General features: G+C 38.5%; 1 protein-coding gene across 2 annotated transcripts in view; it reads left to right on the top strand.

The window, feature by feature from the left end:
* Positions 1-213: 213 nt before the first annotated feature.
* LRP12 (LDL receptor related protein 12) overlaps positions 214-24,991 on the top strand; it is an 89,084-nt gene continuing 64,306 nt past the window's right edge. For both annotated transcript variants that reach the window (XM_061123615.1, XM_061123616.1), the window contains exon 1: positions 214-388. In XM_061123615.1, coding sequence (XP_060979598.1) covers positions 310-388 — 79 coding nt within the window. In that variant the 5' untranslated portion in view covers positions 214-309. The remainder of the gene's footprint in view (positions 389-24,991) is intronic.

Below are 24,991 nucleotides of genomic sequence, written 5' to 3' on the forward strand. Positions count from 1 at the left end.
TCGCCTCGCCTCGCCTCGCCCCGGCGCCGGCTACCCCTGCCCCCGGGAGGGCCGTCCCGCGGAGGCGGAGGGCTCTCGCGCCGACCGCGGGAGGGTGGGGCGGGGGGAGCCGGCGAGCTGCTGAGGAGGGGGCCGGAGGGAGGCAGCGAGAGGGAGCGCGCGCGGGCGGCGGCGGCGGCGGCCCGGCCCCTCCCCCTCCCGCCGCCGCGGAGAGCGCAGGGAGCCGCCGGGGGCTCGGCGGCGGCGGTGGCGTCTGGCCCCGGCTCCTCCTCCTCCTTCTCCTCCTCGCTCCCTCCATCTGCCGTGGTTATGGCCCGTCGCTGGAGCACAAAAGAGTCTCCGCGGTGGAGGTCTGCGCTGGTCTTGCTTTTCCTCGCCGGGGTGTACGGTAAGTCTCGCGTTTCCGCACCCACCCCCCACCCCCGGCCCCGCCGCTGACAGAAAAAAAAAAGCTGGGGCGACCCGGAGCCCCGAGGCCTCCTGGACAGGGGCTCCCCGAGGAACCGGCTAGAGACCCCGGCTGCCGGCGGGACAAAAGATCCGGCGAGGGGTGGATGCAGCGGGAGAGGTGTTCCCCCCACACGGAGATGCTGGGAGTCCGCTCGTCCGCCTCCAGACCCTTGGGGCTGTTGGAGAGCGGCTTGGGCGTCCCCGGCCCCGGGGGGAAGCCTCCCCAAACCCCCGAGAAGCTCGAGGGTGGCGGGCGGACTTCCCGATCCGGGCTGGAGGGCCCCGGCGGCCGGCTCCTGTGGAACTCATAGCCCCTTGCACACTCCACACATGACAAAGATGTATGGTGTGGGGGAGAGAGAATGGGAGGTCGCCCCCCGCCGCCGGCCGGGACGGTCCAGCCCCCCTCTACCCTCACGGGGCCAGGAAGTTCTGTCCGCAGTGGATTTCCCACCGCACCGACTCCTCGCCTTCCCCAACTCGCTGGTGAAGCAGTCCGCTATTTTCTTCCCATCCCTGCATCTCGGGGGCCGAGGCTCTGCTGATCCCCGGGCATGCAAGATCCTGCCTCTTACTCTGGAGCAACGCGCGGGAGAAGGCCAGAAAATAGTTTCCAGCCCTACCTCAGTTCTCCCTCTTGGGGCGTACATGTCTGCGCTGACTCCGGTTCGTTTGTCCTCTCATCCATCATTGTCCGCTAATGTTGTCACTCTTGCTTTATTCCAGTGGTGGGTTGTTATTACGTATATATGTATATGCCTTTGAGGTTAAGAGAAGGCTGAGGCTATGAGCGAGGACCAAGCTTTACGTATCACACAGGGGTCAGAACAAGCGCTACATGGAATTCACTGGAAAGAACATTCATTGCTTGAGAGACTTTGAGTTCCACTTCTGACTTGAATGTTCTTAGTTCCTTCAGTTAAAAAACACTGAATCGTTGTTTCAGAGAACACCGTTAACCTTTACTTTTGGGAGTTGTGGTTTGATTTCTTCAGAGGGAAATAATTGGAAGTTGCCATTCTTAGGTCAGTTTTACTTCTAAAAATTGCCACAAACACGTGGTTTACAAGGGAGCATTATCTCTTTTGAAAGCACTTATGTATGGGGTTAAATGTGACCGTAACTTTTAAAAACCTGAGAAATTACAGGAAATGAAGAATTTAGTGAACTGAAATGGACCTTTACTGACAACCAAGAAATTGTAGTTTTTCTGTATGGTTCACAATGCATCGCCGCTCCCTGAGCTGATTAATATATTATTATTTTTGTCTGGGGGGAGTTGGTCCACATTTGATGTGGTCATTGCCAACGGTGTGCTTATTTGTGACCAGAAAACCCAGTGCAAGACTTTTGATTGTTAGTTGCATCAAGTGGCTGTGATCCCTACTCGCCTGGTGACTTGTGGGTTTGGGTCTACACCAGAGATCAGTAAGCTATTATGTGTTTCTTCTAGCCTGAAAGTGGGTGTAGTTCTGCACTAGGTTTGGTGTAATGGTCGAGGAGAGAGAAGAAAGAGAGAGGCATCTTTAGTGTGGTTAGGAGTGTCCAGCTTTGCCCTCTACTGTAATCAGAATTGAGTCAGTGTTGTCTGATCAGAATGGATAAGCAAACAGGTTCTTTTAGCTCTGCTTTCGTTAAAAGCTGTGCCATTAGTGTTTGAACTAAAAGTCTTTTGGCCCCTAGGGATAAGAGGCTGTGAACCCCATAATTTTGTCTCAGTGCACAAGAATGACTTTCTAGTAGGTGCTTATCAGATATTTATGTTTGGGGAATTTGTGTTTAGTGAGAAATTGTTAGTAGGCAGAGACTGAAGCTCCTTTTTCCAACAATGTGGTGTCAGATTATAAAACTAGAGAGTGATTATGCGAAGGATTGATATCTCAAGCTACACAGCAAGTTTCAAAGTATAAAGAAAAAGGAGGTAGTGAGCCAGGCGGAATATTAAACTGTGAGCAGAGATTAAAGGAACCCTTCACTCCTTCATTGCAGTTGGAGAAAATCTCTTTATTGCTGCACTCTTTGTCCTCTTCTGTCTCTTCAGTCCTCTGTGGATTTGTATTAGAGGAAAAAGGCTGGAACAGTAACGTGGGAGGGGGTATGCATTCGTAATAGTACTGAGGTTTTACTTGTGTGTGCAATAGTTGTGACGAGTAGGGGATGCATCCTGAGAAGTACCTGTTCTGAGCCTATGGAACAAATACACCCTGTAGTTTATGGAGCTGTCCCTTATACATCAAAACATGTTTTTTCTAAAAAGTGGCTTCAAAAATAATGAGAAACCTCTGTTAATGCAACTGAATATTTGGAGTAATGCTTAACTTAGACCTAGTAAAAAATAAATACAGGTGGATTAGCTTTTGGGTCAGTTCCAATACTAACTCTTCACAGAGTGACTCTTTCTTGTCAATTAAAATGTAGTCATAAATGGCTCCAGGTTGTGTCATGAATCTTTGAAACATTTCAAATGCCTTAAAAAATAATCTGTATTTTGGTGTTTAGTCTCTTCACATGACCAATTTCATGGACCCTGTGACTATTAAAATGTGACTGTTTTAGTGGAATAGTGTGACTGTTCCTTCCAAGTTACTTTTCTGAATGCCTGTGCCTCATTTGAAACTCTTGATTATGATATGGAATACAGTTAATGTTTTATAGGAGTAGTTGTTCAAAGACCATAATTATCTTCAGGAGCTGCTGTATCTTAACTGCACTGAATGTTCCTGGCAGAAGGTAAAGGTTGACCTCTGCCGTTGGAAGTTTGTAGGAATAAGAACAATTAGTGAGGCCAGCTGTGAGCTTTGCTGGGCACTGCGTTGTTGTTCAGTCGCTCAGTCGTGTCTGACTCTTTGCAACCCCATGGACTGCAGCATGCCAGGCTTCCCTGTCCTTTACTATCCCCCAGATTTGCTCAAACTCATGTGCATTGAACTGGTGATGCCATCCAACTGTCTCATCCTCTGTCGCCCTCTTCTGCTTTCTATCTTTCCCAGCTTCAGGGTCTTTTCCAGTGAGTCGGCTTTTTACTGTGTTAGGCTGGCTGTAAGGGGAGAAGGTGTTTTTTCCATATCTCACGTGGGGACATCTGACTGTTAGAATGTATGGAGGTCTCCCTGACTGTTTCCTAGTCAATACAAGCTAACCATAATTTGGTAACTGTGGCAGTTCCATTGCTTTTCCTTTTCTACTTCTGTTTGTCTCTCAGATCAATGTTTTCTAATCTTTTTTCCCCCACTCAAACCTAAAATAAAAATAAAGCCATAAAATACCTAAAATGTTGCATTTTTTTTATTACTCCCAGAACAAAACAAAGTTCATGAAATAATACTTGTTGGTACCACCTGAGATTCTCTCTGATGTTTTCTAATCTATTCCATCTCCCTTCTGTCCTGCTTCCTTTCTTCATTTACTGGCTTGGACCCACTTATAGAATACAATTCTTAGTTTGTAAAATTCTGCCCTAGGTGAAGCCTTAAAATGTAACTTAAAGTGTTTGTTGTATTTGTGTATCATTTTACAGTAGCCTTGAAGAGTTGTAGGTGGTTAAGTCTTCAGTTACTTGCTCCTAGAACGTTTGAGAGCAGTGAGAACTCTGCCTGATGTACACTGACTGACTTGTGACAAAATGTTATCTTTAAACTGGTTTTCAGCTCATTATAAGTCAAAAGTTCTTTCTGTACACACTGCTGTTCTAGATGTTGTGGGAACATGATATATCTTGCAGTTTATATCTAATGGGTGAGTCTTTCCCAGTGAATTTTATGAAACTTTGTGCTGCATTTTATAAATTTCCAGTTTAAGTATAGAAGAGAAGTTCCAATTTTAGAAAGATTGTAGAAATAACTAGAACATAAGAAAAAAATCTAAACTGGATTCCAGTTACTTCTAAGAAAGTCAAGCTTGATTACATAAAATGTTGAAGAAAACTAAATTAATTGCTTAATACTGTTTTTCTTTCTCTGATCTGAGGCGTTTTTGTATTTGGGGTTTCTTTGTTGTTTTTTCTTTTGTCATATCAATGAAATTACAGTTAAATGAAAGGTAAAAAGGAAATGAAAGTTAAAGATACATTTAATATAGATGAGATTTATGTAGGTTTAAATAGAAAATGTTTTATTTTAGAATGAGTTCTAATCTTGTTCCAGCTGCAAGTCTTTATAGGTAACTGAAGGTTGTTCTAAGCTTAGGAGTTGAGGTTGAATTAATGATTTCTAATTTCTCAGATTACCTTTCCTTCCTGTTTCTTAATTTCTCTTCATTTTCTCCTCACCCCACCTTGTCCTTTGTGAGAGGGCTGAGTAAGATGTATCCTACTTATTCCTCATTTTCTAAAGTGCAAGACTAGATCCTACGAATACAAGTTACCAGTCTGTCTGTTCAAATGCATGTCATTAGTCTTTTTAAGTAGGTGCAACAGCAGATGTATATGTAGATAGATAGGTCTGTCTGTCTGTCTCTTTAGTTTCAATACAGAATTAGCTTAGGGAATTCTTATTCTCTAAACTATAGGAGGAAGGGAAGGAAACTAACATTTATTAAATTAAGTTCAGATACTGTGCTTGGTCTTCATTCAATGCCCGTTAATCTTCATTAGGTCTCATTTAGTAATCCTACAAGGTATTATTTCTTTCTTTTTTTTTTTTTAATAGAATCTCAGAGAAGTTGTGCCTTGTCTAAGCTCATACCACTAGGAAACAATAGAACCAAGACTGAAGCTTAATCTTGTCTCTGTCTTCACTCACTCATTCATTTAGCAAATATTCGTGGAGGACTTGCTTGCAGTAAGACACAACAACCTGGTGAACATGGTTTCTGCCCTCGTGGAGCTTATAGTCTAGTGAATAACTTGTGTGCTCTCACAAAAACAAACAAGGGTCAGAGACAGTGAATAACAGACACAGAGTAGTTAGAGGAAGGCTTCATTGTAGGGGAGAATAGGAGACCTGAAGCTAACCATGTTATGATTGGGATAGGAAAGCTTTGCACGTGAAAACAACCCATGAAAGATCCAGACCTGGAAAAGAGCTGATGTGGAAGAGCTGGTGTGTTGCAGGTAAAGAAATAAAATCAGTAGGTAGAACACAATGGTCATAAGAGTGATGAGGTGAGTCTAGACTCTCAGGCAGGAGCTCAGGGTGTTGGAAACCAACCTAGAGAGTTTGGGCTTATTTTAAGTGTAACTTATTGACACAGTTTAAATGATATAATGTGATGTATGTTTTGAAACAGTCGCTTTTGCCACTGTGTGAATTGTTGAGAAGTAGGCAAGGGCAGAGGTGGGATGATAGGTTTTGGCTGAGGGACACAGGAGCTTGGACTGAGGTGGTAGCAGTGGATAGAAGGAAGAGTACGGATTGCCTTTTGATAGGGAAGAAAGGGGTACTTCCTCTATTGCTGAAAGAGGGAAGGGGTCCTTAGGTTTGGAGGTAGGATGATGGAGAATTAACAGAACATGAGATCATCCAGTGAGAGTGAAGAAAAGGGCTGAGAGGTTGAGGGTCATTTCTGTTTCCATAATTCGGTAAATCAGTGTAGACCCTAGGAAGTTAAGTTTCTGTTTTTTAATACAGAAAAGAGAAGGCTAAAAACATCCAGTGCAGGAAGGTATATTGTGGTGAATAGTTATACAACACAGACCCTGGGAGTGGGCTTAGATTAAAGTTAAAAGGGAAGAGGCTTAAGTTTTCTGTGGAGAACTCAGTTCTAAGAAGTGTCATTTTTGTTGATGAAGTAAGTACAGAACAAAACTTCCTACACTGTTTTAAAAGTGTTTCAGGCAGAAAATAAAGGGTAGAACAAATGTTAGATTTCAAGGTTTTTTGCCCAAGTTAAACGCTTTCTACTAAGTGATCTATTAAAGACTGTTGTTTATCTTAGGAGAGTCAAGAATACATTGGTGGATCAGATAACTTCAGAGTTTTGGAAAAATAAAATTACCTTTTACCTTTCCTCCCCAGACTGAATAGTTTATTTACAAAAGATATAACTTTAGAAGGTCCCACAACTTCAAAATAAATGAAACCTACTGAATAGTTTTTTAGTTCTTGAATATTTGATAATTGAGACCGAATAGTTTTCTTCTTCTTGAATATTTGATAACTCATTTCCCTGCTAGTATTAGTTTGATGAAGACATGAAATTGTTTTGCAGTCATGTTTTCACCACTGCGTGAAAGTAACTTGATACTTACCTTGAATACACTTCCATTTCAGTTTTTAGAGCTGGGACATGGTGCTAATCTTTTCATGTTAAATGGAGCACAGTAGGATGTGTCATAGTTGGAATGTACTGTTCAAATGTAATTATCTGACTTAATTTCATTGATTGTTAAGCTATCTTTTAGGTTTTAGTAAGTTGGAGAAGACATGAATCTTTTTGTCTGGCATATTCTGAAATAGAATTCAGATTCTTGGGTTTATTATTGCCTGTTCCAATGACACTAAAACCTTTTACAGAGAGTTAGAATACAGAAGAGCTTTGCAAAAAGATGCCTCCTTTAAATCCTCAAAATAACTCTGAGGTGGGTATTATTAGAAGAAACTGAAGCTTTGAGAACAGTGATTTTGCCTAAGGTTCACATCTCTTTTCTGCTGTTCTCTTCACATAGAGGTCCGTTATCTTTTAATCTCCATTGTTGTAACAGTCCCAGCTAGTCTTGAGTCTTATTCTGATTCACTCATATCATACAGAGCAGCCACAGAGGGACTCTTCTAAAGTGAGGATATGATTACGTAACTTTCTTGCTTAAAACCTACTAGTGGTTCCCTTTTCTTAAAATAGAAGCATCACTAGGCCCTTGAGGAGCTAGTGGGTTCTCCCTTTCTTGTCTCCTGTCACTCCCTCCACCATGCCCCTCCCCACCACCGTGTTCCTGCTGTTTATACTGAGTGCACACTGAACATGGTTCTCTGTCTCCTGGCCTTTGCACACACTGCTCTTTGCCTGGTTTTATCCACCTTCCTCCACCACTTTCTTTTCTATGCGGACTACTGCCATCCTTCGGCTTGCTTTTTGATGTTATCTCCTTTGGGAGGTCTCTCCTGGTTGCTCCAAAGTAGGTACACGTTACCTAAGCTTCTCAGATTGTTCTTAATATATGCAAATTTGGTATTTTCCTGTTTTACTTCTCTATATTTCTCCCTGGAGCAGGGCTGCATAACAGATGTATCATGTGAGCTTCAAGTGTAAATCATATACATGGTTTTAAACTTTCTAGTATCAACATTAAAAAAAAAAGTGAGATTAATGTTAATAATGTATTTAATAGATCTAAAATATTTTGATGTGTAATCAATACCAAATTATTAATGAGATATTCTGTGTTATGTTTTTCATACTAAGTCCTTTACAGTCTAGTGTAAATTTTATTCTTATAGTTTATCTCAATTAGATTAACCACATTCAAATGCTTAATAGCCACTTTGAAAACAGTTATCTGTTGTTATAAACAAGCCCTGTGATCCAGCAGTTCTGCTCCTGATATAAACTCAGTAGATTCAAGGACATCACGTGCATCAGAAGCCATGTACGAGGATATTCATAGCATCCTTACTTGTTTTAATTCCAGACTAGAAACAGCCCATATGTCCATCAGCAATAGAATGGATTATGGTATGCAGTATTTTTACATAAGGGAAAACTGTACACCAGCAGTTTAGACTTTTTGGACTTGGGGCTCCAGAATTATTTTTTTTACATGGGGTGGGCAGGGGTGATGTCCCTGCTGCTGCTGCTCTTGGCTCCCACTCCCACCTGAGGGCTCTGCAATTACTGAGGGACTCAAAGAATGTTTTTTATATGACAGAAATAGATGTTTTTAAGTAATATGATAAAATTGAAAAAGAAACTCCAGTACGTGTGACCTTCAGTGGCATATGATTTAAAGATATGTAAAATGACAACTAAAATTTCCCTCAAAAAAGTTAAATGAGAAGAATGGCGTTGCTATACATTTTTGCAAATCTCTGTAATGTCTGGCCTAATAGAAGACAGCTGATTTCTCATGTCTGCCTCTGCAGTCGGTCTGTTGTGACATGTTTTGCTTGAGGTATAGGAAGAATAGCTGGCTTCACATAGATAACTGTGTGAGAAAAATTTTAGTGGCTTTTTCAGATAAACGTGAATATTCTTTGATGCTGCACCAAGACTTGAGAAGTGGTAGCTTTTTAAAGTTTAGTTGCAATGTGGAATCTGAAATCAAATTAGTGAACTCTCTGTATGCTGTTAAACTCTGAAAGGGTCTTGAAAATTTCCAAGAGTCCACTGACCGCACTTTGAGAACAGCTTGCTCTCATTACAAGAACAAATAGAAAAGAACAAAGTTTTAAAAAGAAGGAAAAGAACCAAACCACTGCTGTGGGTAGGGTGGGTTAATTTCACATGTTGATTAGAAGAAGTTAAACACACGATTATGGCTCCTGTATGATTGCAGTGTTAGAAGTTAGACTAATGTAGGAGAGTAGTTGCCTCTTAGAGTGGGGCAGAGGTGGGTAGTGATTGAGATGGGCACCAAGGAAGCTTCTGGGGTGCTGCCTAAATTTATTTCTTGACCTAAGTGGTGGTTTACACAGATGCAGTTTTTTTTAGGTCATAACTCATGGAGCTATAAACTTGCAATTAGTACATTTTTGTATGTATATTTCAAATAAAAGTTACTAAGTAATATTTAAAAAAATAGAGTAATGCTATATAATAATATCCAGAGAAGATTTTCTGGTAAGGTAGATTCTCTTTAGTGTTTACATTTAGTTCTTGTTCTTTTTTGTTTGATTTTCCCCCCATTGTGTTTGATAACTAAAAACAATTTTGAAACTCTGAAAAATTTCATATGTATTCAAAAGTAGAGCACTAGTATAATTAACCTGATATACCCAACATCCAGCTTCAACAAATAATCATTGTATGGCCAGTCTTGTTTTATGCCCTCCTCTACCTACTCCCTAAACCCAAATGATTTTGAAGCAGATCCCAAATATCTAGTCTTAATAATATTTCAGTATGTATCTCTAAGATGTGGAGGCTTCAAAAAACAAAAAACAGGGAAAACCTTAAGCCCAATACCACTAACTAAAAAGTTCACAATTCCTGTCAGTGCATATCTAGCCACATGGGCTTCCCAGGTGGTGCTAGTGGTAAAGAACCTGCCTGCCAGTTCAGGAGACATAAGAGACTTGGTTCGATCCCTGGGTTGGGAAGATCCCCTGGAGGAGGTGATAGCAACCCACTCCAGTATTCTTGCTTGGAGAATCCTCATGGACAGAGGAGCCTGGCAGGATATAGTCCATAGCGTCACAAAGAGTCAGACATGACTGAAGCAACTGAGCATGCACACACACATCTAGCCATGTGTCTATATAGCTCTGCTGCTGCTAAGTCACTTCTGTTGTGTCCGACTCTGTGCGACCCCATAGACGGCAGCCCCCCAGGCTCCCCCGTCCCTGGGATTCTCCAGGCAAGAACACTGGAGTGGGTTGCCATTTCCTTCTCCAATGCATGAAAGTGAAAAGTGAAAGGGAAGTCTCTCAGTCGTGTCCGACTCTTAGCGACCCCATGGACTGCAGCCTACCAGGCTCCTCCATCCATGGGATTTTCCAGGCAGGAGTACTGGAGTGGGGTGCCATTGCCTTCTCCGATATATCACTCTAGTTGTCATGTAGACATGAAGTTTCAGAAACCATTTGAATCAGGATCCAAATAAGGTCCTTACTCTGTGGTTGAGATCTGTTCAGTCTTTAGTGTTAATGGTTCCCATTCCCCACCTTTTTTTCCCCAAAATGTTGTGTGATGTCTGCTATAGGTTTCTGATAAACTCTTAATCAAATTGAAGCTACTGCATGAGTTCCTATATAAAATAAGTTTCTGGAAATAGACATTTAATTTTGACACTTAAGAGTTGTTGCTTCTGAAATGATCGTTATTTATGAGGGCCAGAAGTTATACCTAACATAATACAGGACAGTACTTGTTGAATAAATGAATTTGTTTAATGGAGTAGATTACATTCATGTGAACTACTGAGGTTCAAGTAATTCAATGTTGAACTCCTTTTGCATTTATGAGATAGACCAGGACAAGTTGGTAATGATATATTATCTTTTAATCTGGTGGAATACATTTAATAATTTTTTAAGGCTTTGTGTTTGTATCTATGAAGTCAGTTTATAGTTACTGCCAACTTTCTAACTTGTTCCACTTGTTAGAAAAGTTTCTAACTTTTCTTTCTCCTGTAAGCTGACTTTCTCTCTCCTCTAGCCATTTTTTCATTTTTTCACATCTGTTAATCTATTCTTTTAGATCCACTTATAACAGATTACACCTTTTAGAATTGATTTCAGCTGTCAGGAACAGTGCAGTGTTTCAGTTTCTATTAGGGAGGAAGAGTAAGAATTTAGGACCTGTATAGCTACAGTTATAATAAGAAAGAAAAAATGAACAACTGTGTTCTGCTGACAGGAGAAATGTTTTCATTCCTCGTGCAGATAGACTTTTGTTTCACTAAGCAAGATAATAGAGATGAACCTGTGAGAGGTCAGCCTCTTCTTATGAATGAGCCTTATGACCAAAGAAGCAAGTAAGATTCTTTGGTGGAGGTGGACTGGTTCCATAAGAAGAAGAATTCCACCCGAAGGTGGGGTCTGTGGAGTAAAATGGAGACGCTGAATGAAGACTGAGCTCAAATCCAGGGATAGGACCACTGTGTTCTGTCAGAGGGGCACTTCTAGTCTGTTGGGGATGATTATACTTTAAGACCAGACTTATTTGCTCAAAAGGTAACAGCCATAGAATTAACCAAAATGTGGCCCCAGAACTGTGTAAGCCATGACCTTGTGGTGTCCCTTACATGATTACTTGTACGTAAGAGTATCCACGCTGGTACCGAGGGTGGAAAATGAAATGAGAACCGACTGTGCTGCTCTAATAGAATCACTACACAGACTTTAGGTTCTAATGTCAGTGAATAAGGCTAAAGTGGAGGTCTTTTAAAACTCCCTGAAATCATCTTCATGTATAGTATACATGTATGCTGCTGCTAAGTCGCTTCAGTCGTGTCCAACTCTGTGCGACCCCATAGACGGCAGCCCACCAGTACTACATGTATATTATACATGTTTTACAATATTCAGTGCTGAATAGCATACTTTCCTTAAGTGCAAAACATCCAGTTTTCTCTCTGGCACTGGTACAGAAGTTTTTTGAGCACCAGATGAAATGGTTGTATTTAGAGGCCATATGAAAAATGTGAGTGAGTGTAGGTAAAATTGCATAAATTCAGTCTGAAGAGGATTCAGCTCCACATTACTTTTCCCACTGCATTACAACAAGGAACTGAGTGCTTGATTTGATTGAAGTATGTGGGGGTGTTACAGAGAATTCAAATTAAGATACATAATTTATTCCCACTTTTTATTTATTTTGTTTATTTTTAAAAAAATTATTCTTTTGTTTCCCTGACCTAAGTAGGGGGCCAGTAGCTACAACAGAATTTAAAATAATAGAAGTTATGTTTTTTTTTAATAAGTTCTTTTTAGAACTATACTCTGCAACTATGAGGGCATGGTACTTCTGGAGAATATATCTTTTCAATTTTTACCTCTTTGAGTCAATTTTGTTAAAAATACTAGGTCATATTTTCCTAGCATATTATAATTTCAACTCTATTTCCATATTTGCTTTAAAGTTATAAGTAATGTCCTCTCAAAAATATTTTCTACATGTGTCCTGGCTTTCTTTTTTGTCCCTTAGTTTTTTATCTTTGTCTTTTTATTCTAGAATTTAAAGATTCTTCAATTTAGTCTTCTCAGTTGTAACTTTCTACAGTATAGTTGTTTATAATATAGAATTGTCTAAGTCCTCAGCCTAGTCTTAAAAGTTATAATTGTCATACATATGTAAAATAGTTGCCTTTACGAATCATCTTTCCTGTTTATAATATGACAATTTTTTTTCAGTTAGCTGTGAAACTGATTTTTGCCTTTTCACCTCTCCCACAAAAGGTAGAGACTTTTTACTGTCTACCTTTCCCCTTCTCCTACTTGCACCCCTGCTCTTGATAAGATGGTGAGAACTGTACGTAGGTCCTTTGCTTAGACACTAATCCACATATGCACATTCATAGAAAATGTCATATGTGATATTATGTGATTCCAGAACTCCTTAAAGCTTGTTCATGACCCCAATAGCGTTCTTGAACCAGCTGCATTGATACCATCTGACAAGCTTGTTATAAATGCAGAATCTCAGGCCCTGCCCTAGATACTGAATTAGACTCTCCATTTTAACAAGAGCCTTCAAGTTTGAGAAGCACTGTTGCAGGAGATTAGAGACCTCTGTAGTGTTGTGATGTGATCTATATTGATGGTTTTATTCTTGATATCTTTGAGCTTGGAAATACACGCACACACATACACATATGTATCTAGATTCCACTTATGAGAGATATCATATGGTATTTGTCTTTGACCTCTTTCACGTAACATAATGCCACCCATGTTTCATTAAAGGCAAGATTTCATTTTTTGTTGCTGAATAATATTCTATCATAAATATCACAATTTCTTTATCCATTTATTTATTGATAGATATTTAGATGTTTCCATAACTTGAATATTGTAAATGCTGCAGTGAACATAGTAGTTCATATATATTTTAGAGTTAGTGTTTTCACTTTTTTCAGATAAAGGCCCAGAAATGGAATTGAATAGATCATATGGTAGTTCTAATTTTACCTTTCTGAGGAACCTCCTTTTGAAAACCTCCACTGTTTTCCATAGTGGCTGCACTAAATTACATTTCTACCAACAGCACACTAGAGATTTCTTTTTCCACTTTCTCACCATGTGTTATTTCTAATCTTTTTGATAATAATAATGCTGATGAATATGAGGTATATCTCAGTGTGGTTTTTTATTTGATGATTAATGAGGTTAAGTATCTTGTCATGTACCTGTTGTCCATATGTATAAAATATCTACTCAAATTCTCTGCCCATTTTGTAATCTGAGTGTTTGGAGTTGTTGCTGTTGAGTTGTTTGAGCTTTTTATACATTTTGGATATTGGCCCCTTATCAAATATGTGATTTGCAAATATTTTCTCCCATTCAGTAGGCTCCTTTCTTATTTTATTGATGGTTTCCTTTGCTGTGCAGAAGCTTTTAATTTGATATAGTCTTACTTCTTTATTTTTGCTTTTGTAACTTTTCCTTTTGGTACCAGATTAAAAAAATTGTCAGCAAGATGTGTCAAGGAGCTTAGTGCCTATGTTTTCGTCTAGGAGTTTTATGGCTTCAGGTCTTATGTTCAAATCCTTAATTCATTTTGAATTAATTTTTGCATATAGTGTAAGGATAGAGGTTCGTTTTCATTTTTTTGCATGTGGCTGCTCAGTTTTCCCAATATCTTTATTGAAGAGACTGCCCTTTTCCCATTGTATATTCTTAGCTGTTTTGTTGTAAATTAATTCATTGTACATGAATGGGTTTATTTCTGGGCTCTATTTCATTCCATTGATCTATGTGTCTGTTTTAATTACTATAGCTTTGTCATATAGTTTGAAATCAGGGAATGTGATGCCTCCAGCTTTGTTCTTCTTTCTGAAGATTACTGTAGAGTTTTCTTTTTCTTTTTTCTTTTAGATATTGTGTCTGGCATGTCATCAGAAGTACTTTAAAAAGAATTGTACCTTGATTAAATTGTACATAGCTAATTAAAGTAGGAGTATTTTGAAAAAGTCACAAAACAATACAATATTTGAATAGCAAGCTCTGCTCTGTGAACTAGTAGGAGACAAGGAGGGAAAGATTTTTAAACTTGCTATATGTTTGTAACAAGAGCAAACATACAACAGTTATTGCATACCAGGCAATATTCTAATCACTGTGTTTTTGTGTATGTGCAGTTTATATGCAAACTGATTAATTCCCGATATATTTGCTTTTTTAAATTTATTACTAGAACTCATCTGTTTGTGATGCTTATAGATAAGCCACAGATGCAGATCATTAGTGTTTTCTGAATTAATTTAGGTTTGCTATTAATTGAGATTTCTAAATGGCAAGATGTTGGATTATTGGATTTTATGCCATATACCCTCAAGGTTTGTTGTGTGCATATTAAATAACTTATGCAAATGATTTCTATATACAATATTAATTTTATTTCTTCCTCAGTAGATGGACAAGAGATAATTTATAGAAAAATAATTGGATGGCTATTAAAATTAGAAACAAAAATTAACTTCACAGAGAAGTACAAATAAATACCACATGCTAATTTAGTAAATATGTAAAAGAGTGTTCTGTTAAGTGTTCAAAATGTTCAGTACATGAGTGTTCAAATGTTCAAGACATAAAAATCAAAATGTGGTTAGGGTGCAAGGAAATGAGCATTCATACTTGACTAGCAGAATGGTATCTTTGGCTCACGGGTTTATTAGTATTACTTGACATATATCATGGGCTTTTCCATATCACTATTTCTTCATAAACTATTTCCCTAATGTTGAATGTTAGATTGTTTACAGTTTTGTTCACATTTATAAATACTGTAATTGACATGCTTTAAATTTGTCTTAATTTTTAAATTATTTTCTTTATGGTTAAGCCATAAAAGTAGAATTATTGGGTCAAAGGTTGTAGTATTTTCAAAGTTTTCACTAAAAATAGTACCTGATTGTTACTGAGTTTCTACCATATGCTAACCATGGCTGAGCACTGAAGAATTGATGCTTTTGAACTGTGGTGTTGGAGAAGACTCTTGAGAGTCCCTTGGACTGCAAGGAGATCCAACCAGTCCATCCTAAAGGAAATCAGTCCTGAATATTCATTGGAAGGACTGATGTTGAAGCTGAAGCTTCACTACTTTGGCTACCTGATGCGAAAAGCTGACTCTTATGAAAAGACCCTGATGCTGGGAAAAATTGAAGGCAGGAGGAGAAGGGAATGACAGTGGATGAGATGGTTGGATGGCATCACCAACTCAATGGACATGAGTTGGAGTAAACTCCGGGAGTTGGTGATGGACAGGGAGGCCTGGCGTGCTGCAGTCCATGGGGTCGCCAAGAGTTGAACACAACTGAGTGACTGAACTGACTGGCTGACTGACCATGGCTTTTAATGCCAAAGATGTAAAATTATTTAATCTTTATACTAATACTATGAGATGGACCCTGTTTTAACTCCATTTTATAGAAAACTCAGCCATAGAGGAATTAAATAATTTCTTAAAGTCACACAATTAGAGGTAGGGTTTGCTTCCCAGAAAAAGTATACTACTTTAAGCTTCTGCCCATGAATTCAAGGTTATATATATATATATTTATCAGTGAAACATTGTAATTAACAGCACAGTAGCATTGACCACAACTAGAACTCTATCATGGTAAATACCATTCCTCACTGAAAGGATCTGGGGATTATGGAAGAATGGCTGGTTTCATTCTGGGGCAGAAAATGCCAAGAGATGAGCCTGGGACATTCTGTGTATCAAAAAAGCAAGGAAACTCCCAAAGACTAGTTAGTGGTTCATGCCAAAAGGACACAGGGACCAATGTAAAGAGACTCCCATTGACCGAAGATGAGAGAACTTAAGTATCAAAAGGAGTAATAAAGACAGCTGATTGAATATAGAAAACTCCTTGATTCATAACAACAGACTCGTAATAAGACACACACCAGTACAAGTTACCAGATACCAGTGGTAATAAATAGGTCATTAACTCCATATTCTGAAAATTTATAAGGAAAGAATTAAGCATTTGTTCTCCCTTTTTTTCTGTATGAACTGTGTTTCAGGGTAAGCGAATAACATTCGTTGAGGAAAAGTTCTTTACAAAAATTTAGCTAATGAAGGTATAAAGAATGGCAGAATTAGAAAATCATTTTTCCACCCTAATGAAATAATTTATTCAGGCTGTGATCATCAGTAAATGAAACAAACGTCATGTGGGAATGTTACAGTGGAAGCATCAGGCTGCCCTACCTGGACCTGTTGATTAATCTCAGACTGATGAGAAGTCTGCAGGCAGACAGTGTGCTGCAGGGGTATGTATAAAGCAAACAGCACTCTCTCTGAAGGAGAATTCCAGCCCAAAATGTTGCACCTGCATGAAATCAGGCTTCTGCAGCAGGGGTTAGCAAATTATGGCCTTTGAGTCAAATCCAGCCCACTGCATGTTTTTTTTTTGTATTTTTCATAATGTTTTATTGAAATACAGCCACTCGGATGCATTTAAGTCTTGTCTTGGGCTCCTTTCATGCTGTAGTGACAGAGTTGAGTGGTTGTGACAGAGACCTTATGGCCACAGAGCCTAAAAATATTTGTTATCGCGCCTTTTACAGAAAAAGTTTTCTGGCCCTTGAGGTAGATGAACGAAGTTAAGTGACACCAAAAGGAAGTGACACCACAGAATATGAGCCTGGACAACTGATCCAGTTTCTGTAACAAGTCAGTGGCATGGAATGTAAGGGAGTATCACTGTGGGTTAAGAGACTGAAACACACTCACAAATGAAATGTGGAGATGTTTGGATCCTGCTTGAAATAAGCCAAGAGTAAGAAGACATTTATGAGACAGACAGGGAAACCTGATTATGACCTGGCTGTGTTCAGTGATACCAGGAATTATTATTAATTTTGTTAGAATAAGAGCATGATAGTTGGTAAGATAATGTTTATATTTTTAGATATGCATATTGACATATATAGAGGTGAAATGATATATGCAATATATTTTAACATACTTCCCAAAAAGAAGAAAGGAAGTACCAAAAGCAGACTCAAACTCAAGATTCTTTGATATCAAGACTCATATACTTCCTACCATATCATCGTGCCATAATATACTTTCTATAATAGATTTTACCATATGGTCTTCTAGGTTCCTTTTAACAACTACTGACCTATCTTTTTCTAAATTCCCTCATCTCTTGGAATCCTTGTCAATATAAGTGCAACCTGATTTTTTCCTATTCCATTATATCTATAGACATCAGTAACAGAGGAACAAGAATAGATATATTTACATTGCATAATTGTTTAAAGATATGTGAAAAGAATAATCTTCTAATTCATATATGATACTTCTATGGGAAAATGCCTAGTTGACAGGATAAACTGCAAGTTACTATTTTAAGATTCTGTGAAAGAATAGGTAAGTTATGAGACAGCTCTGGTAGATGTGGGTGAGAAGCTAGCCACTTGCTCAGAGGAAAAAAGAGAATTCTTTAAGTATATCTATTAGATTGATGGTCTCTAAGCTGTTAAGAACTCAGGAGTCATTGAAGATCAAAAATGGTAAAAGCATCATGCTTTTGACTTGACTTTTGACTTTCCTCTCTTGCCAACCTGCAAGTTGCTAATGCTAATTGAGTCCCTTACAATCTAAAAACAGAAGCTGCTCAAGAGCTTTGAGTAGTCATTTGCTAATATTTTCCATTTTGAAGTACAGTTGTAAGAAACAGCTTTCTAAAGCCTGTCGTCCAGATGGACAATTACATCCAAAATCTCTCTTTCCCTTCATCTCTTTCTAACTTCATTCACTAATGAAAAAAAATGCCTGTCTTCCGCTATATTTCTTCATCCTTTTCTTTCTTTCCTCTTAGTCTCTGAGCAAACTACAACATGAAAGCCAAATGGCTATTTGTATAAGGGGTGTTCCATGCTTAATTTCAAAATCTGAAATTTTGATTCTTTAAATGAACAGCTACTGAAATTTCACTCTGTCAGAAACTAAGACAGGTTTTGGGAAATAGGAAGGCAGGGAGAAAGAGAGTGAAAAAGAAAGAGAAGAAAGAAAGGAGGGATAAACTTTTTTCGCCTCAGGACACTCAAAATTTTGGGTGAAAGATGTGCACATAGCTCAATATCAAGATGATGTCCTGTGAAAACATCAAGAAGGACTCCTAACTCACCCTGAGATGGATGGAATTCTGTTTCCAGAATGGAGTTGAAAGAGTCCATAATGCCTTTGGAAAAGGCGTATCAGATATGAATCTTCAGTGAAACTGTTGATGTGTGCTGGTGGCAGTGTGCTGGACTGTTGCAGGCAGAGACTGCATCATATTCAAAAACATCAGTTTCCGAAACTCTATGTATTTAAGCTGTGTTGAAACCAAAATTTATATGTATGAAGTAAAAGCAGACCAAGAGTATTAAAAGTTAAGGGTGAAGAGATACAGAAGAGCCAGATGATAGTGGGCCTCAGAGGCTGCTTAATACGTACAAGGAGCTGAACCAGTTACAGATTTATAAGCTGAAGGTTCACGTTAGATACGCCTTTTCCAAAGATCTCTAGTAGCACTATGAAGAATGGATCAGAGGCTGCAAGACCAGAAGTACAAAGCTTGCAAGCTAATTCATTTATTCATACATTCAGCAAATATTTATCAAATGTCTGCTGTGAGCCAGGCATTATTCTGCACTTCTGTTCTTGTGGAGCTTAGATTTAATGCAGTGAAACTAGAAAGAAGTATCAGTGACATAAAGGAAGGGATCATGAGAACTGACTATATAGTGCAATGGGAAAGATGGATTTGGTGAAGAAGAAATCCGGATTGACTTCCAGGTTTCTCTGTGGACAAGTGGGAGATGTTGTCATTCACCCAGGTAAGGAATACCAGAGGAGAAGAAGATTGAAGGCAGATAAAAAAAGAGTTCCATCTCAGACATAGTGAGTTTAAGATAGCTAGGTAATATTAAGGTAGTACTGAATTCCTGTTTAGTGGGAAGTTAAAAGACAACTTTTAGGATGGAAATAATAATAGCAGCTCCTTTATAGGGTGGTTATGAAGATTAAATGTGCTGAAGCGTGGAAATTGCTTAGACCATCATCTGGCACATATTCCAAACTCATTAGTTGCTGCTGTTTTTATTTTAAGAGTAAGGGCTTTGAGCTAGACAAATCTGCCTAAATCCTGGCAGTGCCACTAACCAGTTGTGTGGCTTTGAGCAAATCTTTTAACTTCTTTTGAGTCTAAATTTTTCTGCATGGAAAGTGGCATAGTATCTATTTTACATTGATGCTGTAAAGATCAGTAATAGTATATGAAAAGCAACGACCACAGTGACTGGCAGTAAGTGTCCAGTGAATGTTGGGGAGGTTGGTATCAAGTAAGAATTTGCACCTCAAGAAAATGATTCTTATTATGGGTCAAATTTTGATAGATAGCAATGTGGAGGACTCAAACCTTTAAACATATATGCTGAAGAGTTTCTAGAAAAGGAGAGGATACTATGTCAAAAGATCTCTGAAGGATTAGGGAGATAATTTACTAAGAGTATTTATTGGTCAAGGAAGTTGTTTGAAGGCTCAGGGAGAATAAAGGACTAATGTAGTTTTTGAGCGAATTAGAGATAGAGCTGAATAAAGCTTTATTATAAAGTTATACTCCAGTAATAAATATCCAGTTGAGATGAAACCATGACTATATCGTGACATAATTCCTTGTGATTATGTGATTTTTCTCCAATATCAGGAGCCTGGGTTCAGTGCTGATGTTTCTGAGGATTGTGTTTGGTGGGTAGATCTTTGGTAATCTTTGCCACGTGAGTTTCAGACATGCACTGAGGGTAAGAACTTAGCGGGTTCAGGAGCAAATGATGGGTACGGACGCTCCATTAGTGAGTGTAGATTGTTTCAAAGAGTTTTTGACTGAGAAAGTAAGACCGGGATAGGAAAGAAGAAACAAGAAGGTGTACTGGCAAAAAAAGTTTTTCCTTTATGGATGAGAAAGACCTGAATAAATCAAGAGGAAACAAATGAACCAGAGAGCGGGATCTTAAGGGGAAGGAAAGAAACGGGGCTAATGAGTTTGTAGGATCCACTATCTGCTTTTAGGCTAACTGTTTGTTTGGGTTCTTTGGGTCCCATGATAGAGCCTCTGATAAACTTGAGAACAGCCTTCCCTCCCAGTGAAATACTTTCCATTCACAACATCTTGTTCTCTGGCTTTAGACATTACTAGAAGGAGAAACAAATCACCTACCATCTCATCCTTCATAGATAATTGTTCTTTAGTTGCCAAGTCATGTCTGACTTGACTCTTTGCAACCCTATGGGTTATAGCCTGCTAGGCTCCTGTGTCCGCGGGATTTCCCAGACAGAAATACTGGAGTGCATTGCCATTTCCTTCTCCAGGGGATCTTCCTGACCCAGGGATTGAACCCATGTCTCCTGCATTGGCAGGCAGATTCTTTACCACTGAGCCACCAGGGAGGTCCCTCATAAATAATTAAGATAGGAAAAAGAACAGTGTGGTCATTTGATTTGGGGGAAAAAATCACCTGGTGATGTCAAGAAAAACCTAAGGCTACAAATAGTATCCCCAATGATTTTAACAATTTAGTGATTTCTTTCAAATGTTAAAAGTTCAAAATGTTAAAAATTTAGATGGTTACTGGGTTTAAAATTCTGCTTCCTGTATAATTCTCCTTTAAAATGCTCTTTCCCTGCAGTCTAATACAAATACATTAAGAATCATTTATCTTTGTTATTATTACAGAGCAACACTGTTTCTATTTGTGTGCTTTAGTCTGTACATAAATGCCATGGTGCTGTTAGTGACATCAGCAGGAATAAGAAAGTTGCAGCCACATATCCATCTTCTCATTATTGAATCTCATATGTAAGAACATTTTTCAAAGTGACATGTTGCTATGGAAGAGAACAATGAATATGTTTCAGTGTGTGTATTAAGTGGTAGTTCTTGTACTGTTTTGTCAATAATATTAAGAAAAAAGATATCATCTGTAATTGTTAATTATTTTTATGAAGAAAAAACTGGAAACCATAGCTGTAGAATATTATGTTGTGTTAATTTTTTTCAGAAGGTAACGTTTTAGTTCTTAGTATCAATACACATGAGTTAAAATACAAAAGTAATATATGCTTTAATAAGTCAACATTATAGAAATGTATCAAGAATGAAAGCCAATCATCTCTGTCCCCCCTTCTTTCTACTTTGAGGCTGCAGTTAAGGGAGTAGAGTAATCATTGTTAGTGGTTTTCTTTGTATCTTAACATATATTTTTCTAGGCATATAACTTGTACTCACAAAATGCACCAGGGGTCACAATTTCAAGTGTTGACAAAGACCAGGAAAGTAACACAAGTTAACTTAGAAGGTGTAGGATCAGTGCCAGATGGCATTAGAAAGTAATGGGCCTGTTGGGTATCTTAAAAAAAAAATGCAGACTTCTACTGAAGGAAACAAGCGCAGTAGATTTGTATGCATGAATACTTGTAGACAGTTACAAAGTTTTTTTCAAGGGAAGTCAAGAAATTTAGTATCTTTTAATTAAAACTCTATTTTTAACATTGGAATTAGGTAGTCCTGGCTTTGAGTCTGTCTCTACCACCTACTAGCTTAAAGAAACTTGCAGTTTACCTGATCTGAGTCAGTTTCCTCATCCGTAATATGGGGATAACAGTATCCTTAAAGTTTTAGGAGGAAGATTAAATAGTGTTTTGGGTTCAGTGCAATACCTAATACTTACAAATGATGACCTTATAAATGCCTGTGACCATACATTGTCTGGGTGTAGAGTGTGGAAAAGGGATTCACCAGAGAGCCTATTGGGGCAATGGAGATGTGTGTCTTGATTGTGATAGTGATTGCAATACCATATATGCTTGTTAGAACTCATCAAACTGTATACTTTGGAATTAGTGAATCTTTTTCATGTAAATTATGCTCAACAAAGTTGATTTTTAAAAATATAACTGCCTTTCCCTTCTGTCTATACTTCAACTTCATCAGCTATTAAAATAGAGTTGACATCAAAAATCCAACATTTTTATCACCTGGCTTCTCCTACTGTCCCTTCTCAACCCCAGTCATAGGCCATCCCCACACTGCAAAAGATTTTTCCTGTTGGAAAATCAGGAAGAAAGAAAAAAACACCTTTATTTGTTGGACTTTACGCCTGTACTAAGGTGACCATGTACTGGATTTATCTGAATGGGTACTGTGCCTGGTACATCATTTGAGTAAAACAAACCCCTAGGCACTTTGCAGAAGCATTATAATGTAATCAGGTAATATGAAGTAATAAAATATGAAGTTTAATAAACCAAGAAGAAAAGTTAGAAGCAAAAGCAATATACTTGTTGTTTCCTTAAATGAGAATAAAATACATAAGTAGCAGCACATAGTGTGTATGTGAATGTATATATATCCTTTAAAAACTCATCCCAAGTCATTCTTTGAGACCAGTACTACCCTGATACCAGAAAAAAGGAAACTACAGACCAACTTTCCTTACTTATATAGATGCAAAAATCCTGTTAACAAAGTGCTGGTGAACCAAATCCAGCAGTATATAAATAGGATTGTAAACTGTGACCAAATGAATTCTTCCCAGAAATGTGAGGTTCACCATAGGACAATCCATGTGATATACCGTGTTGATAGAATAAAGTAGAAAAATCACAGAGTCATCTCAGTAGCACAAGCAATTGACAGTAACCAATACCAGTTTATAATAAAAATACTTTAAAAATTAGGAATGAAAAGGAACTTCCTCAGCCTGAAAAAACAGCGTTTATGAAAAACCCACAGTTTTTCATCATAATTAACAGTAAAAGACTGGAAGCTTTCTCTCTAAGACTAGGAGCAAGACAAGGATGTCCATCTGCTCTCACTACTTCTATTCATCATTGTATTGGAGGTTCTAGGCAGGAGAAATAGCCAAGGGAAAAAGGCATCTTAATTAGAAGGGAAGAAGTAAAGCTATCTCTGTTTATAGATATGACATATATGTGTGTAAAAATCCTAAGGAATTCATAAATGCCCATGAGAGCTAATAAATTCAGCAAGATTGCAGAATATAAGAAAAATGATTCTTATACACTAGCAATGAACAACTGAAAATCAAGTAAGAAAATTTGATTAGCAATAGCATGAACAAGAATAAAATGCTTCAGAATAAATATAACAAAATGCAAAACTAATACTCAGAAACTACCAAGTATTGTGGGGAAAATTTTGGGGAATACATGTAAATCCATAGCTGATTCATGTCAATGTATGACAAAAACCACTACAATATTGTAAAGTAATTAGCCTCCAACTAATAAAAATAAATGAAAAAAAAAAATCTAGTAAATGGAAAAGGTCACTTTTCATTCCAGTCCCAAGGAAGGGGAATGCCAAAGAATATCAAACTACTGCATAATTGGACTCATTTCACATGCTAGCAAAGTAATGCTCAAAATTCTCTAAGCTAGGCTTCAACAGTACATGAACCAAGAACAGCCAGATGTTCAAGCTGGATTTAGAAAAGGCAGAGGAACCAGAGACCAAATTGCCAACATCCTTTGGATCATAGAAAAAGCAAGAGAATTCCAGAAAAACATCTACTTCTGCTTCACTGACTATGGTAAAGCCTTTGACTATGTGCATCACGGCAAACTGGAAAATTCTTAAATGAGATGGGAATACCACACCACCTTACCTGCCTCCTGAGAAATCTGTATGCAGGTCACGAAGCAACAGTTAGAAGTGGACATGGAAAAATGGACTAGTTCAAAATGGGGAAAACAGTACGTCAAGGCTGTATATTGTCACCCTGCTTATTTAACTTATATGCAGAGTTCATCATGCAAAATGCTGGGCTGGATGAAGCACAAGCTGGAACCAAGATTACTGGGAGAAATATCAGTAACCTGAGATATGCAGATGACACCACCCTTATGGCAGAAAGCAAAGAGGAACTAAAAAGCCTCTTGATGATGGTGAAAGAGGAGAGTGAAAAAGCTGGATTCCAATTCAACATTCAAGAGACGAAGATTATGGCATCTTGTCACATCACTTCATGGCAAATAGATGGGGAAACAATGGGAACACTGACAGACTTTATTTTCTTGGGCTCCAAAATCATGTGGAGAGTGACTGTAGCCATGAAATTAAAAGACACCTGCTCCTTGGATGAAATGACAGATCTAGACAGCATATTAAAAAGCAGAGACATCACTTTGCTGACAAGGGTCAGTATAGTCAAAGGTATGGTTTTCCAGTGGTCATGTATGGATGTGAGAGTTGAACCATATAGAAGGCTGAGTGCCCAAAAATTGATGCTTTTGAACTGTGGTGTTGAAGAAGACTCTTGAGAGCCCCTTGGACTGCAAGGAGATCCAACCAGTCCATCCTAAAGGAAATCAATCCTGAATATTCACTGGAAGGACTGATGCTGAAGCTGAAGCTCCAATACTTCGGCCACCTGATGTGAAGAGCCAACTCATTGGAAATGACCCTCTTGCTAGGAAGGATTGAGGACAGGAGAAGAAGGGGATAACAGAGGATGAGATGGTTGCATGGCATCCCCGACTCAATGACTTGAGTTTGAGCAAGCTCCAGGGGATGGTGAAGGACTGGGAAGCCTGGTGTGCTGCAGTCCATGGGGTCACGAAGAATTGGAAGCGACTGAGTGACTGAACAACAAGTAAATGAAAAGATGTGCATCATATTTATGTATCTGAAGAATTAATATTGTTAGGAATTAGTATTCTTTATACTCCCCAAGTTGATCTACAGATTCAACGCAATCTCTCC

This window comes from Dama dama, chromosome 21 (genome assembly GCF_033118175.1).
Source record: "Dama dama isolate Ldn47 chromosome 21, ASM3311817v1, whole genome shotgun sequence".
Lineage (NCBI taxonomy): Eukaryota > Metazoa > Chordata > Mammalia > Artiodactyla > Cervidae > Dama > Dama dama.